The 17,977-nt window shown below is 36.2% G+C and overlaps 1 protein-coding gene across 6 annotated transcripts in view; it reads right to left on the bottom strand.

Moving 5' to 3' along the window:
* The window catches only part of IMMP2L (inner mitochondrial membrane peptidase subunit 2), a 525,164-nt gene that overhangs the window by 357,608 nt on the left and 149,579 nt on the right, over nucleotides 1–17,977 (bottom strand). Inside the window, exon 4 of one of the 6 annotated variants that reach the window (XM_068401514.1) lies at nucleotides 189–229. The exons of the other annotated variants lie outside the window; for them this stretch is intronic. Within the exon in view, the coding sequence (XP_068257615.1) occupies nucleotides 199–229 (31 nt within the window). The 3' untranslated portion in view covers nucleotides 189–198. Of the gene's footprint in view, nucleotides 1–188; nucleotides 230–17,977 lie in introns of those variants that run through there. 6 annotated transcript variants of the gene reach the window in all.

Below are 17,977 nucleotides of genomic sequence, written 5' to 3'. Positions count from 1 at the left end.
TTATATAGAGATTTAGAAAAGTTATAAAGACAATTTTATAGATCCATAAAATTTACAGACAAACCTTCTTGAGGTAAATGAGAAAGTACTCTTTTTATTTATTTGACACCTAACACTTACGCCAGCTATACTTACCAGGGAGAATGAATTTCAGTTTATAATACATTTTCTCTCTGTGCAGAATTTACCCAGTAGCGATTACATGTATATCTGACTTAATGGATCAATGCTGAATGACAAGAAAAGAAAATATATAGTCATCCAAACTTCTATTATATTCAAATGAGATATTATTTAAAAAGTTATTATTATTATTAAGATTATGACTACTCTTTCTAGACAAGATATCACTCAGATGGAGAAGAACTAACATGAATGCCACCCAAAAGCTAAACAGAGGGGCAACAATAGTCTACACATACCACTCAAAAATAGATAGCAAACATACAGCCTCAAAAACTGACAAGCGTGTATAGAGTGAGCTATATCTGGTGTTTATTGAAAAATTGGAAAAAAGTATGAGTGTAGGTCAACTTTCTAGCTCTAGAGGAAGAGTTTAGATACTCAAGGAATCCTCAAAGTGAATCTGAATCTACAAGGGCATAACGTGGGAAAATAGGTTAAGAACAGGCAGTATTACTATTTTTAGGCACAAAGGAAATCTAAGAATATGCGTATATGTGAATCCGAACAGAGAGAGAGCAATGTCAAAAAAAAAAAAAAAGAGACTGAACACAGACAGAATAAATGCTTTTGCCAATACGTGAAATTACTGAGAACTACAATGAACAAAAAAGTTCAAAAAAAAATACTCCCATAAAAGAAAAAACTACCCCACAAGTTAGAAGGACAAATAATCTAATAGTTTTTTTCTATAATTTCCATTAGTGATAGAAAGTGCCAAAATGGAATAATTTACCTATCACACTGGGGTTTTGTGAACAGTGCTTAACGTTCATGAAGTGCCCCAAAGCCAAAAACAGCTGCTCAGACTCTCATAATCTTACTAAAATGCTTCTAACAGATTGAAATAACAAAATGGTTTTGAAGGCTCTCAAGTCAGCTGACCAGACCTCCTAGTTTTGGGGTCAATCTTATTGTCCAATCATGTATTTATTTGTAGGTTTTAGTACTAGTTTATTTACAATCTGCTCATCCTGTTCTGTTTCCATCCCTCTTTTTTTTGTATTTGCCTAATAGTTCTTTAATTCTGCTGATTTGGGGTCCAGCTCTAAGAGAGTAAGTTACCACACAATTACATCGTTTTTCCTATCTGTCCACCAGCCTCGTTTCATATTTGTAACAAAATAAAATCTCTGATTTACCAACCTCATTGTAGTTTAGTTTAAGAAAGTAAGGATAGTCCACCTAAACCACTATCCTGTCTGACAATGGCCAAAAATGGATGTTTAGGGAAAAGCATAGGAACAGGGTAGCTGTGTATTCAAACTACCCCAGAAAATGTTTTTAGCTTTGAGCTATTTTCAGTCCAGAGAATCCTGAGCCAAAAGTGATATCTTTATATCTTGGATTTTCTTCATGAAGTAAAAAAGTAATCAACTCTGATATGATTGCATTGCCTATCTCCACAGATCCACCCCTTGGAAAATTTTCTTTACTTTGTTGAACAATTTTCACTTCATTTAGCAGAGGAGTATGAAGCATCAATGTATTAAGCTTCACAGTGTTAAGTTTTTGCAAATGTAAGGAAAACCAACAGTGAGGGAAAGGAGACACTTAAATTAATGACCCTCATGGGAAAATACTATAGAGTGACCATGATCATTCTCTGTTCCACATAGCCTGCATTGTGGCCAGATGAGCCATGGCATAGTTCTGCCCCTTCCACAACCCTAGGCAGGAATTCACACCACAGCGGTGGGTTTTATACAATGTGTTAGATGGAAACTAGAAGTACTATGGGGTGACAAAGCAGTGGCAAGCTGGGGAAGACATGGAGTTATTGCTGTGGTAGACAGTAAAGAACTGAGCGTACTGCAGTGGGAAGGATAATGTGGAGCAATGGGCAAGAAGCTGAGATGTCTAGAGGGATATACCGTAACTTTGCAGGAAATTTGACTTCTAGCTTTGTGTGACACCTGAGCACAACAAAGACAAAGGTCTTCCACTCAGTCTACAGTGGAAAAGCTAGAAGACATCCATGTTGAAAGGAGAAGGGAAGGAAATCAAAATAAAATATAGTAGTAGCATAATGGAGAAGGCAAGCAGTCTGTACAGTAAGATAGTTCCAGAGAAACATTTAGGTACTATTTGAACAAAAAGCCTGCAAATTCAGGTAGATGGAAAAGTACTTAAAAGTCAAATTCTTCATGTTAGGATTTTCTGTCTGTTGCAAGACATTAGTGCTACTTTGTGACAATTTTTAGAATAAAAACAAAAACTAAAATATCAACTAAAATAACAATCCTTCTTCGCATTTTGTTGTTCAACAGTTGCCTGTACAAATAGCTTCCCTAGCATAAAACATTTTAAAATAATTAAAACTATAGATTGATAGCACAGATGACGATAAATCTAAAATATATCTCAGGATCAACTTCCAAATTGCTATCAGAATTTATTAGAAAAAAATCATTTCTATTGAAAAGACATTTTTAACATTTCATGATTTGTTTTCATTCAAACAGGAAAGAATAAAAATTCTCATTGAAAAGAAATTCCAAAAACATTTCATTTAGAAATATGAAAACTTAATTGTTTTGAATTATTCTGATAAGAGAAATAAAATTAGCCCAGAATGAGACAGAATCAGCAAATTGATTCTAATCTGAAATTGCTATCTTTTCATATAAATTAAATTATTAATTTTTTTAAACCTTCTCTTACTTAGGTTTTAGAAAATAACCTCAGATCTGCATGCCGTAAGGGCTACATGGGGAGTTCTAAGAGCCTCCAGATATTATACACCAATATTTTTTTGATGAATAAACAGTTCTTTCATTGCATAGACATGGTAACTCATTCAATTAAAAAGCACAGTACAAAAATTTATATTTGTATAAATATGTACAAAAAATGTTTGCTTTCTTTTACACATATGCTGAACTTCTCAAGCTTCTGTACTGCAGATGTTTGCAAATATTCCAGTTATCTCCTGAACCACCCCTTATCATGAGTAAATAAAGTGTTTGGGCAGAGGAACAGTCTTGGACTGACAAGACAAGAGATAACTCAATCTTGTTGCCTAACTGGCTCCCCTGCCTGCTCCTGAAAACTCTGTGTGCTCCTACATATTGCCAGACCATGCTGGAACATATTTATCGCCAGCTTTCAGTACTACAGAGAACCTGGAAAGCACACGGTTGAAGTGAAGGCAAGAAATGTTGTACACTGTAAAAGGTAGAATTTGGATAGAAACTCCTTGATGGACATTGCCCGTCAAAAGTATGAAAGGTTTGGAGCTGAAACAAGAGAGAGCACAGACCCTCTGCCTTGACACATGAACAGCTATGCATGTCACAGTGCTTTTTCTAGAGCATTCAGAAAAACAGGCTAAGAAATGGACAATGAATTACTGAAAAAGCAACTTGGAGGAAAAGATATGCATCCTGTCACTCAAGACATTGAGAATTATACTTTGCTATCATTATTGTAGGAGGTCTTGTCCCTTATATGTGGACAGAATTCCTGACATCATACAATACTTACTAGCTTTTTAAACTCCACTAATACCTACATTACTCCTCCTAGAATATTTTTCACAGCTCTAGATACTATACATAGCCCTGTCACTATTTTTATTGTAGTTCCTTAGCCAACAATTGATTCCAGATGTCGTACCCCAAACTGCTCAATATGATTTTAAAATTTTATCCATTGTTTTCAGCCTCCTGTGTCACTTCATGCCAATCTGTTTTAACCTTTAGATCCTCAAGAGAAAAAAATCAAGGACTAAGCCACAAGCCACTTCACTGTTGTTCTTAACACATAATTGTGTGCCTCTCTTTAAATTATGTCATTTTTCTGCCTTATAGCAGCATATATCCAAAAGTCAAGAAGGCCAGAATTTTGAGAGTACAATCTGACCAACCTTAAAGATGCTTAATTTTCAGAAAGGGCTACTTCTATAGTGAATTATCTCCATAATCATTCATCTCTTGTAAACATTGTCATAAATTTCTCACTTCACAAATAACACTCTTAAAATGATTTCCAAGTTTTTTCTCACGTATATGGGAACTTTAAAATAACATGATAAGGTTAACTTTCTCATTTTCTTGAGTTTCTGTGCTGTTTTATTTGACAATGATAATCTACATATACTAAATCATATAAAAATAATAAGATAAACTAAAAGTGATACTTATTTTTCTTTTAACTCTTAATAAACTATATTTTAACATATTCACAATGTCATACTCAATTTACTAAAGGAAGTTAGCTGTAGTCACATGTGTGTTCCAATAAGAAGTGACTCAAATTTGGAATATCAGCTAATGACAATAGTAGAGAATTTCACATAACACTAAATATAACCTCTGATTTCATGTTGAAGCAGCTAATGAGCCACATTAGGAAATGAAATCTAAGAGAACACTTTAGTCACAAATTTTTTGATGTTCAGTAGATACAGCTGATAGATTTTAGATATCTTCCTTTTCTCTTTAATGAACCATAGGTATTTGTGTACTGAAACGATCTAAACATAAATTCTCTTTTATCTGAAAGTGGCTGTTTTCCTAGCCAGTACTTGTTAAAACAAATCAATATTTAATAATTGTCATATGTTAGAATATTTTTAAATGTACGTGGGAAAAAATTCAAAGTTTTACTGTTTACACTTACTATGATGTACATATCAAAGGTTCTTTAACAAAAGCACAACTGTCTGCTTGAGCTTATTTACTGTAATTTTAAGTGACACGGACAGGAGAAACTGAAATCCCTTTATTACCTAAGGAATCTCTGATGCATTTTGGAACCCCGTCTGTATTTCATCTGACAGCTGCTGCTGCTCATATTGTACAAACTGGGCTGAGAGAAAACCAGCTGATTCTGAAGACTAATTTCATGAAAACACCATGTTTCCATAAATGTTAAAAGACAGGGCAGACAGTTTCTAAGATTTTCTGATGACAGAAAACGAGTACTATACTAGTTAATGATAATAGACTCAACAATTTACCAGATTTTATGATCAAATTTTCTTCACCTTTGATCACATGAAAATGCACCTTTACATTATTTAATCCATTATTTAATTGGTTTTAAATTATAGTTCTGTGGTTTATGTTTGCTTGTTTACATCATGTTGAATTGAAAGAAAAGAATATTGTTTAAAATCAGCATGTAGAACATATCTAGTTATTTGCTAAATTTCATAATGAACAGCAAAGCAATTCAATATCAGCTAATTAATAGCCAGAGCTTCCAGTTTCTGTGTAACTGTTGCACATTTATGACACACATTTTTCTCTGGATTTTTGTTCTTATATTGCTCTTTATAGATAGTAAGAGTCTTTAAAAGAATGTGCATCTTGTAAGCTTTACAGTCATAAATACCAAAACAAAGAATAAGGTCCTGATGCACCATAACTGGTGATGCAGTTCTACTCATTAGAAAAATGGACTCTTTTTGCTTTTCATGTTATGTGGTGAACAAGCAGATCAAAAAGAATTTTGCATTTTTTCTTAAATACCTTTTTTCATTTGATCATTTTATATAGACCAAAATATTTTAAAATGTGCAGCTTTCAATGACATTACTTAAATGCCTTAAAGGGAAGACTTCTGACTACTTAAGTGGTAGATGTCTGATCACTGACATGGAAAAGAACTTTTACTACCATTGGCTGATACATACTTTTGTTCTTAACTTTCTGCATTTTTCTCTCTTTCAAACCAAGAAAAAAAGTTGTTCCTCTAGACCTCATTCTTCCTTTCATACCAATATAGGGCAGCTTGTACACAGAAGCTGACTTTTTCATTATCTGTTCCATCTAAAACAGTCTCCTCTTCCCCATCACTATGCTCTGTTTTCTTTCTTTCCTTGTTTGTCATTATAACTTCATTATATCTCACCACATATATATAGCTCACCACATATATACCACAAGGTATGTGGATACTCAAAGGGTTAAAAATATTCAATGGATTAGTTCGGCTAGTCATATTAATGACTAGAGACACCACTGCTGTACTTACCAATTATTGTGATGATATAACGCACTTCTTTATATATGGACAAAAAAATACTGGTGTGGATTTGATATATACAAAATATTTTCACATTTGCAACCAGTTTCACCTTTTTTAATTTCACCTAACATTTATGTGTTATATAGATATAAAAATGGTTTCAGTAAAAATATATTTAAAAACTTCAATTTTATCAATATGAAAATCCCTTATGTTAAACTTGAACTAGCCTTGGTGGTAATTTTTCAAAGACTGATACATTATAAACAAGAAAATACCTAGCATGGATTACGAAGCAACACGACTATCATCAAACATGTACTGCATTATATGTGACCCAGAGACTTAGTAAACAAAGTGCTAATATATTACTGCCCAAAAGCTAGTGCTTTCTCATTCACTAATCAACAGTCAAAAATAATTCTATGCCAAAACAAACAGAGGCAGAATGATGTTATGAAAAGAAGGTGCTCATGTTAAACTGGGAGTCATGATCTTACAACATAAAACCCCATCCATTAGGATTCACATTAAAACCATTGATCTAACTTCAGGAGACCTCACCTTAGACATAAACCCCATTGCAAGACATAAAATGTCACTGGTTTATCCTCTAAGTAATCCAGCTGCACCAGGGAACTGGATAGTATTTTTAATAAAACTGGACTCATAAGTTTTCATTACTTTTATAATGAATGCTTTTCAGTTTTATTGGCTCTTGGAAGGAGTAATTTAGCTTCTCTATTTAAACATGACTTTGTCCTTTACAACTTGCAGGTTTCAATGTTATGTTTCTAACATTATAAATACAAATGCAGATACTGAGGTTTTAATAAAGGTATGAATTTATTTTCACTGATATATACAATATATGATTTTGAAAATCACAGGAAAAGGAAAAAAGATTTAATCACTTTTCTAGGCTGATATAGCTACCACCATTTTTGAGAATATAAGAATATAAGCTTTACAAAGCAGTTATCAGTGATCACAGTGAGTTAGGTAATATACACTGCTATACATTGATTTAGATGCTTCTGTTGCTCTTCAAATTTTCCTGGAAAAAGCATTCCAATATATTTCCCACATATTAATATCATGGCCATTACTGACAGCAGTGAGAGTTTTACCATCAGTTTCTTAGGTCACAAAATGGAAAGATGGACATCAACATTTTTCTCTAAAGTGAACCAGGAGGACTGATACTGATTTCAAGGGGAAGAATAAAACCACGAATTTCTGTTCTGTTCTTTTTTTCTTTCACCATGGTTTAAATAGTTAAGCATCAGAAATTTAAAAATACTGCTCCTGAAGTGTTGTTTAATTTTTTTCTAGAGTTTTGAATAGACGAGATGTGCTCTGATATCATAAAAGTGTGTTTTGTTCTTCTCTGATTTTATTTTTTACAGAGGAAATGGGAAATGAACGATATATTTGTACAGTCTGTTTTTAAAATTGTAAGAAATCTTTAATAAGTAATGAAATCCTGGCATCACCAGACATGTCCTAGTAAACAATTGACTGAAGTACACTGGCAACCTGAAATTCTACTAATTACTTTATAGAAGGCAAAGCTGTCAAAGCTGTCAGGTATAGTCTTCTGATATAAAACCCACGAAAACTTATTTTTCCCCTTGCTCTTTCCTGTATATCTGAGTGACATGATGTCAATGAAGTGTTTATAATAAGCCGAAGAAATGTTTACAAACAGCTTCAGCTTTAGCTTTAAAAAACTAAACAGATAAATTCTTTTTTCATTTTGTTATAAGTAAAGGGGACATGATGCAAAGAAACCACAATTTTCAACAACTGCACGCATCCCACTATTTTGGCAGTAGACTGGCTAGTTAAAAACAGAAATCAGAGTGGCATTCACAATTACACAAGTTGTAACAGGAGTTGGCACTGGAAGCTGATCCATTGATGCCTGCCACCTCTAAAATAATGGTGAGCAGCTGCATGTGCAACTTCCATGCAACACATCAGAGTACTCTGGCATTCATGTATGACACAAGAGCAGAGGGTCATTTATAAAGGACTCACTAGCTAGTTACAGAATTTCTAAGATTACAGAGTGAAAAAGTACACAAGAAAGAAAATTATTAAAATAAAAATTTAGTAAAGCTTCACCATGTTGGACTTCATGAGGAAATCCCAAATTTCATACTTACTCTCTTATTTTTTTCTTAAATTGTAGCTGGCTGTAACTGAAATTTGGAAGTTGCGAAGATGTAATCATTACTCAAATAATTAAGCTTTGGAGCAATAGATTTTTGTTAATTAGCTATCTCAAAGCAAGTACCATTATAATAATCTAATTATCCTTTGAGGTAGCTTTATGCATAAATGCTTTAAACATTCATTGCCTTACTACTGGGGGCTATGCCTCAGTTTATATACTCTACAAGAAAATAAAATTAGTGTTTTGCACTGAAGAACATGCGTGAACAGAAAATGTCAGAATGCTGAATGCTGCAATTTTAAGTTTATATTTTTCTTTCAAGACTTTCTAAGGCTTAAAGAAATAAACCAACTTGTCTGTTTGATTATTTTTTAAAAATTATCTTTGTTTTTCTGTTTGATTTATGTCATTTACACTGTCTACACCTGCTTCTTCACCATAAGCCTGGAATAATGCCACTTCTTGAATGATTGAGCTGTACAACTGTTAATGAGTAGCCTTTAAGATTTTCATATACACCTATCTTTATTGCATTTAATAAACTAGTCTTTCAGCAAAACTAGTTCTGAAAAAGCCTCCTAGCAATTTTTAAGAATTGTTGGTGTATCTCCTCAGCAAAAAGAATGTTGCACTGAGTCATGGGAAAGCACAGCCTAGCTAGAGGGGTTATCAACAGTGAAACGCAGAAGCACACATTAGCAGCAAGCCTCCTGTGGACTTGGCACACATTGGGGATGCTGGCCAATAATAAAGCATGTGCCAACATGTTTTTATTAATACCGTGACTTTCAGCAATTACAGGAAAAGCTGAAAGGCATCTATTCATCTGTGCAGCAATCAGACCTTCATGTTGCTATACTCATGCCACAAGAGAGCAAGTTTTACTTAGTCTCATTTCACTTGATGAAGGCTTAACATCTTAGGTACGTAACATGGTAATACACAATTGGTACCTGTTTCAAATTAATAACACAAAGAAATTAACCCAAATAAGTATCTTAGCACTCAGTTTGTATTTTTAAAGACTACATCCAATAATATCTTTACAAACCTAAAATTTGACATAGCATGATCATTTTTCTATATTAAATATAATGCTCTCTATCTTTGTACTTCTTTCATATATTTTAAAAACTCCTGGAACTGAGATACCCGTAGTGTTTGAATCATTTAAATATTCTGTTTTAAGATTAACCATTAGATCCACTATCACTATTCTTGATTAAAATGTCATCTAAATATGAGAATTTACTTTGGTTTAAAAAATACTTTCTTCCAAATTGGTCAGTAAAACAAGGCAAATCTTCCTAAGTAACAGATATACTAGGGCATATATTTTCTTGTTCTCAGATCACCCTCATTATATCAAACTTCAACATTTCTCACAAAATATTTGGGTTTTTTTCTCATTTCTCTTTACTCTTCACTTGCTAATGAGTATTCCTTCCCACTCCTAGAATTTTGACAGAATTCATTCAGACTTCTGAAATCCACAGTTTTTTGCAACCAGCCTGCCTCAATTGCATTTTCTATAACTACCACTCTTGCGACTTAATGCTAACAGCATATTTTTAGAACAATATAGGGTACCTGATACACCTCACAACTCCAGCATGCTGGTAATCAAAACTAGACAACTACTTTTTCATGCTGGCTGTTCTATCTATTAGAAGGCCCTCCCCAGGAAAAGATGGTCCAAAAGATATATTCTGAAAATCTCAGCACTGTCTGGTTTGGAAGACCATAAGCAAAAACTAGTGTCTATTAATGTCTGACCTGCTATCCTCCTGAAATTTAACTCTGAGGACAGAAGAATAACCCTAGTTTTATTAGTTGACGTATAACAGCTCTAGAAATAAGAGACAGAATTGTGATTTGTGAACAGACAACTTATAATACAGCTGACAAAAAAAACCATTAAAATATGTCTTTACTACAAATTTCTTTTCTGCCTAATACAATTTTATTCATTACATATATTCTACATAAAGGAAGGTAAATACTTTGCTGTAATCAAAGAACATCTCAAATAAAAAAAAGGCCTATCAGAAAAAAGTTACTCAGAAGAGAGATCATTCAACTTCAAAATGCTTAATGTAGACATCTGATACCCAACCATTTAAATTAGAAATTTGAAACTATTTATCGAGTCTATCGAGTAATACAGTTTTCTGGTTTGCTATTTTTATAGAGAAACCTATATATTTTACTTAATAGAGACCAATTTCTGCCATTATTATTTATATCAAGTCTTTAAAATATTGATAAACAGGTGTACAGGAATTGAATTTGAGAGGTGAGTAAAGCAAGTCAAAACTACAAAAAATACTTATTAAATGTGATTCTTGCATGATAATTATGTATTTTCTGTATTGAGTTAGAGCAATAAGATGGACAAACGTGCACAGCATTTCGAAGTATTAGATAAATGAAAACATTTCCTCACCAATTTACCATAGCACCAGAAAAACTGATACGGATCCGTTCCATGAACGTACAAATCTTCTCTTGATTCAGTTTGACAGTATCTTAAAAAAAGTAGTTTGGATGTAACAGAAACATGTTGTTGACACATTCTATCTCTGGATTTTCAAATAGAATAACAAAATAAAATTATAAATTGCATTTTGTTCAAGAGCCCAGGTTGTAGGCAATATTGCTAGGAAAAAAGAGAGAGAAATAATTCATCTCCAATTCAATTTCATACTAAAAGCTTTGCAAAACCAAAATAATGATCAAAATCATATACCAGCATCAGCAGCTGATTTTTTTTTTACTTTAACTATATTCAGGTGATATTTACTTCAAATATGCAACCAAACCAAGTATTCTTAAAGTTTTGGTCTCCATAGTTTCATCTCTTAATGAAATAAATGTCCAAAAGCAAATATTTGTCAACACTCTGTCACTTCTCTATTTTAATAAAGAATTTTTGAAAATCCAATATTCTGTCTTCTGCTTTAATTACCCAGCAGAGAGAGAAAAGCTTATATGCACATCCATTTACATTCAATCCATATAACTGTCGAAGTACTTCATGAAAATAAATGTATTCCTCATGAGAGAAACGCAGATCTGTTGAGGCTGTGTCTGTAAGGCTTATATGCTTTACTGTATTTCCTAAATTTTGAGAAATTATAGAGGGGTGATTCTTCCATCAACACACGTATAGATATCGGAACTTGAAAAGTAACTCCCTTTTGAAAACAAAATAGAAATCTTTTTCTTCAACATCTTACAACAATTTTACAAAACACTGTACCTCTACTCAGCTAGACTTCCGATACATCTCAACCCATGAATGAGGACAAACACCTAACTGAATAACTTCATCTGGGAGTTAAAATATGCTATACACAAATGCCTGAAAACTGTCAAGCTTTGTTGGCCAGGGTGCATGAAAAAGGAAATAAAAGTCCCTTTTTGGCTGTATGAGATGTGGATGCAAGATTAGATGGGTCTATTTTCATTTAATTTTCTAGGTAGCTGTTGTATATATAGAGATAGAATGTATATTGAAGAAATATATTTTAAAGTTCTTACATTTAAATAAGTATTTAATATATGAATATAGAAAAATATTTTCCTCAATTTTTTTTAAACTAATTATACAATGTCCATGTCATGCATACTTAAGAGATTATTTTGTTGCTAAAGGTCAAATACAGGTAACTGAAACAGCTGGGGAGAACACAAATGCCATAGTTTATCATGGATTTGCCTGGACTGAAGAGCTTCTTGTGACTGAAAGCTAGCTCTTTTTACAGCTAAGCATGGCTCTGTTTTTGATTAACTTAACTGGGAAAGACAATACTTTGGAGGGGGTTTAAAACCACCTGCCTTAGATATCTATTCCATGATTGGATAAATTACCCTTTGGGTGAGTCTTTCCTCCTTATAAAGCAAACCTGGATGATTTTCTTAGAGTACTTTGGTCACAAATATGTATTTAACTGCGTAAGGAATAGATATGTCAGAATTATTTGACTACTAATTAAAAACACTGAGGAGCTTCACAGCTATGTGAATTGTATTTTTGTTAAAATGTACAAATGAGCATCGGGGCCCTGACATGAATTCAACTAATTGTGCATGCATGGCATTCACATGGTATAACACTTTCTGTTAGAAACAGAAACTACACATGATCAACTTGTAAGAGCTCTAGATGAAAAAAAAAGTAAGCCAAAAATGGTCCCCCATGGAAGGTGGAAATAAGCACTAACTGAAGTTACAGAAGATGAACAGCCTTATGTGGAGGCTCAGCTAGAAAGCTGAGTAGAGAGGTTCCTAACATAAATATATTATTCGTGCAATCTTTAAGCTTTATAATTATGGGATCCAGGAGACTGCTTTAGATATATATATACAGTATCATGGGATTTGATAAAGATAAGAAACAGTCAACATGCTATTAAAAGGCCTCATAGATCAATTTCTACTGTACTTGTAGAAGTCTAATAATTATGACCCTGCATACAGTTTCACAGTAACTAAGGGAATTAAGCAAAAGGCTCTTAATAACTTTCAGCACATTTGAATAACATAACCAGGTTAGGTGCCTAATTCAGAAATAGGCATAAAAGGCTTTAAATGGCCAAGTGAAAGCACAAGCTTTAAGTCAAAGACATATCCAAAGTTAAATCCCTATATAAATACATATCTGCAGAAACTCTTGCGTGCCATGCCCAGTAAAATACACCATGACTGTAGTGACAGGTCTGTGTTATATACCAAGGTAGCCTCCAAAAGGCCAAACAGATGAAGCACTTTCAGTACTGATGTTGAGTTTAGCTGATGAGCAACGGTCCATGTATTGAGAGGTTTGGTTACTAGGGCAGTGAGAAGCCTTCATAATGGTGATTTCTCAGTGGGAACTGTCCAGGACTGACTGGTTTTACAACCAGGTTTTGGAAATTAGATGGATGATGAGGTTTCTGTAATTGTGTTCCCACTGTGGATATGAAACAATTTCAAAAATCTGAGTTTAAATCTGTACTATAGGAAAGAATACAGATCAGTAAAGAACATTGTTTATACAACATAAACATGCCTACAATATAATGTAATACACTACATTACAGTTCAAGAATGTATTTATGCCAATAAACAAATATGGGAATGCTATTAATGTCAACATAAGCCTATTCACTAACATATATTCAGTGTGAGATATCAACAAAATTATTGCTACTATTTCCATATTTCTTAACTCAGCTGCATTGACAAGAAAACTTCTACCATTAAAATAACATTATTGCTTAAAGAATCACAGGTCTCTACTCTTCATATACTGGGGCAACGCTCTAGTGTTGAGGTAGACCAGGAGGCCTCCCATCCCCCTGGGGTGAAATCGGTGTGCTCAGCTCGCTCCCTGAAATGCCTGTACACCAATGCACGCAGCATGGGGAATAAACAGGAGGAGTTAGAAATCCGTGTTCGGTCGGGGGGCTATGATTTAGTGGCAATTACAGAGACTTGGTGGGACAACTCGCATGACTGGAATGTGGTCATGGATGGCTATGTCTTGTTCAGGAAAGACAGGCCACTAAGGAGAGGTGGTGGAGTTGCTCTTTATGTGAGTGAGCAGCTAGAATGTATTGAGTTCTGTCCAGGGGCGGATCAGGAGCGAGTTGAGAGTTTGTGGGTGCGAATTAAGGGGCAGGCTGGCAGGGGTGATACTGTTGTGGGTGTCTATTACAGGCCACCGGATCAGGATGAGGACGGTGATGAGGCCTTCTACAGGCAGCTGAGAGCAGTCTCACAATTACAGGCCCTGGTTGTCATGGGGGATTTCAACTACCCTGATATTTGCTGGGAGGCCTACTCAGCCAGCCATCCTCAGTCCAGGAGGTTCCTCCAGTGCATTGATGATAACTTTCTGATGCAAATGGTGGATGAGCCAACTAGGACAGGAGCGCTGCTGGATCTTATCCTCACTAACAAGGAGGGTCTGGTTGAAGAGGTAAAGGTTGAGGGCAGCCTTGGTTGTGGTGACCATGAGATGGTAGAGTTCAGGATCTCATGTGGCAGGAACAGAATAGCTAGCAGAATCACAACCCTGGACTTCAGGAGGGCCAACTTTGGCCTTTTCAAGCAATTGCTAGGGGAAATCCCATGGGACAGGGTACTAGAAGGTAAGGGGGCCCAAGATAGTTGGTTAGCATTCAAGGACTGCTTCTTCCGAGCTCAAGATCAGAGCATCCCAGCAGGTAGGAAGTCAAGGAAGAAAACCAGGAGACCTGCATGGTTAAACAGGGAACTGCTGGGCAAACTCAAGTGGAAGAAGAGAGTGTACAGATCATGGAAGGAGGGGCTGGCCACTTGGGAGGAATATAAGTCTGTTGTCAGAGGATGTAGGGAGGCAACTAGGAAAGCTAAGGCCTCCTTGCAATTAAACCTTGCAAGAGAGGTCAAGGACAACAGAAAGGGCTTCTTCAAATACATTGCAGGTAAAGCCAACACTAGAGGTGACGTAGGCCCACTGATGAATGAGGTGGGTGCCCTGGAGACAGAGCATTAAAAGAAGGCGGAGTTACTGAATGCCTTCTTTGCCTCTGTCTATACTGCTGGAGGCTGTCCTGAGGAGCCCTGGACCCCTGAGGCCCCAGAAGAAGTCAGGATAGAGAAGGAATCTGTCTTGGTAGATGAGGGCTGGGTCAGGGACCAATTAAGCAATAAATCCATGGGCCCTGATGGGATGCACCCGTGGGTGCTGAGGGAGCTGGCAGAAGTCATTGCTAGGCCACTCTCCATCATCTTTGCTAAGTCGTGGGGAACGGGAGAGGTGCCTGAGGACTGGAGGAAAGCAAATGTCACTCCAGTCTTCAAAAAGGGCAAGAAGGAGGACCCGGGGAACTATAGACCGGTCAGCCTCACCTCCATCCCCGGAAAGGGGATGGAACAACTTGTCCTTGGTGCTGTCTCTAGGCACATCAAGGATAGGGGGATCATTAGGGGCACTCAGCATGGCTTCACCAAGGGGAAGTCATGCTTAACCAACTTGATAGCCTTTTATGAGGACGTAACCCGGTGGATAGATGATGGTAAAGCTGTGGATGTGGTCTACCTCGATTTCAGTAAAGCGTTTGACACGGTCTCCCACAGCATCCTCGCAGCTAAACTGAGGAAGTGTGGTCTGGATGATCGGGTAGTGAGGTGGATTGTGAACTGGCTGAAGGAAAGAAGCCAGAGAGTGGTGGTCAATGGGACTGAGTCCAGTTGGAGGCCTGTGTCTAGCGGAGTCCCTCAAGGGTCAGTACTGGGACCAGTACTATTCAATATATTCATTAATGACTTGGATGAGGGAATAGAGTGCACTGTCAGCAAGTTCGCTGATGACACAAAACTGGGAGGAGTGGCTGATGCGCCGGAAGGCTGCGCAGCCATTCAGAGAGACCTGGACAGGCTGGAGAGTTGGGCGGGGAGAAATTTAATTAAATATAACAAGGGCAAGTGTAGAGTCCTGCATCTGGGCAAGAACAACCCCATGTACCAGTACAAGTTGGGGACAGACCTGTTGGAGAGCAGCGTAGGGGAAAGGGACCTGGGGGTCCTAGTGGACAGCAGGATGACCATGAGCCAGCAGTGTGCCCTTGTGGCCAAGAAGGCCAATGGCATCCTGGGCTGTATTAGAAGGGGTGTGGTTAGCAGGTCGAGAGAGGTTCTCCTCCCCCTCTACTCTGCCCTGGTGAGGCCGCATCTGGAATATTGTGTGCAGTTCTGGGCCCCTCAGTTCAAGAAGGACAGGGAACTGCTAGAGAGAGTCCAGCGCAGAGCCACGAAGATGATTAAGGGAGTGGAACATCTCCCTTATGAGGAGAGGCTGAGGGAGCTGGGTCTCTTTAGCTTAGAGAAGAGGAGACTGAGGGGTGACCTCATTAATGTTTATAAATATGGAAAGGGCAAGTGTCAAGAGGATGGAGCCAGGCTCTTCTCAGTGACATCCCTTGACAGGACAAGGGGCAATGGGTGCAAGTTGGAACACAGGAGGTTCCACATAAATATGAGGAAAAACTTCTTTACGGTGAGGGTGACTGAACACTGGAACAGGCTGCCCAGAGAGGTTGTGGAGTCTCCTTCTCTGGAGACATTCAAAACCCGCCTGGACGCGTTCCTGTGTGATATGGTCTAGGCAATCCTGCTCCGGCAGGGGGATTGGACTAGATGATCTTTCGAGGTCCCTTCCAATCCCTAACATTCTGTGATTCTGTGATTCTGTGATATTATAAAATTATTAGAATATTGAATCTCCATAATAAAATATATCTACACAACATGAAGCTTTCATATATGAAGTCACTATTTATTTCAACATCCTACAGGAGCCTAGGAAAAAATAGAAAAAGTAAAATGATGGGAAAAGCACAGAGGATTTTGAAAAGATGTTTAAACTTACCTAACATAAAATGGCCAGAGAAGTATACAGCAAAAAGTTAGGGTGGCCAGCCAACATGCAAGTTATACTTCATAATACATGGAAAATATAATTCTAAAGAAGTCATTCTAAAAATCTTCATAGTTAAATTTTGCATTTATTCATTTTGCTTGATATATGAAGTCTACATCTTAACTGTACAGTTAGAAGTTTACATTTGCAGAATGTTCCAATAAACCTAAACTTCCATCAATACACCATTACATGGCTAGAAAACAACAGAAGAAAAACTCAACCAGAAATAAATCTCTTTGTAATGTGGTGCTCCTTTTGGGGTAGTTGGTCGTTAATCTTTTAAAGATCTTTGTGTTCAAGGAGTTTACAGCAAAAAGTGAAATTGATACAACTTTTTATAAAGAAGAGGATTAAAATATTACTGAATATGCAGATTACACAGACATTCTCTAAAGCACAGGAGATATACGTATGAATTGCATGCTAGAATAGTGGCAGGAAAACATGAACAGATATCACACAGAAACACAAAGATAATGACGTTAGATCAGAAAAGCCTGGTCCTTCACAAGGTAATATTTACATTATATTAGTTTCATGTGACAGAGGTAAACAAACACAGGCAGAGTAATCTTGGTCTGCCATGGAGGAATAAATGTTGTTAGAACAAGTAAAGCATAATTGTTGAAGCTACTCATTCTGCTCAAGAAGGTTGAGAACTTTTAGCAAATTCTTACAAGACATCCAGGCAATTTGAGTGAAAAACATCACATTCTCACAACAATGGCATGATGAGAACCAACAAAAGAATTTTCAGAGTTTTGCTGTGAATATATTAAATAACATATCTTATAGTTTGACTCATAAGGCAATCTCTTTTTCTCACTCATTAAACAGGTAAAACTGAAAGAAGTGATTCCAGTTCTTAATTTTTTTCTGAAAATAAGGCATTTATCTGTTTCCACATACTTTCTAAGAAAGCAACATACGATAACAGAGAGCGATAACCACACAAGAGCACCCTATCACAGTAGGAGAAATGACTATACCACTGTCCTTTTTTTAACCTCATGAAATCTGAATAAAATATAATAACATGAATCTATCTGAGAAAAGACAGTAAGCTTTTCACATCAGGTGACTCAAAGGCCCATTAAAATTAAAAGTTGCTCATAGCCAGATGTCACTATCCATATTGTACAGTAACGAAACTGAAGCAAAATATTAGTTGTTTATGGAGCTTC

Source organism: Nyctibius grandis, chromosome 5 (assembly GCF_013368605.1).
Source record: "Nyctibius grandis isolate bNycGra1 chromosome 5, bNycGra1.pri, whole genome shotgun sequence".
Lineage (NCBI taxonomy): Eukaryota > Metazoa > Chordata > Aves > Nyctibiiformes > Nyctibiidae > Nyctibius > Nyctibius grandis.
The sequence above is the reverse complement of the archived record's forward strand: the minus strand, read 5'-3'. Positions and strand labels throughout refer to the sequence as shown.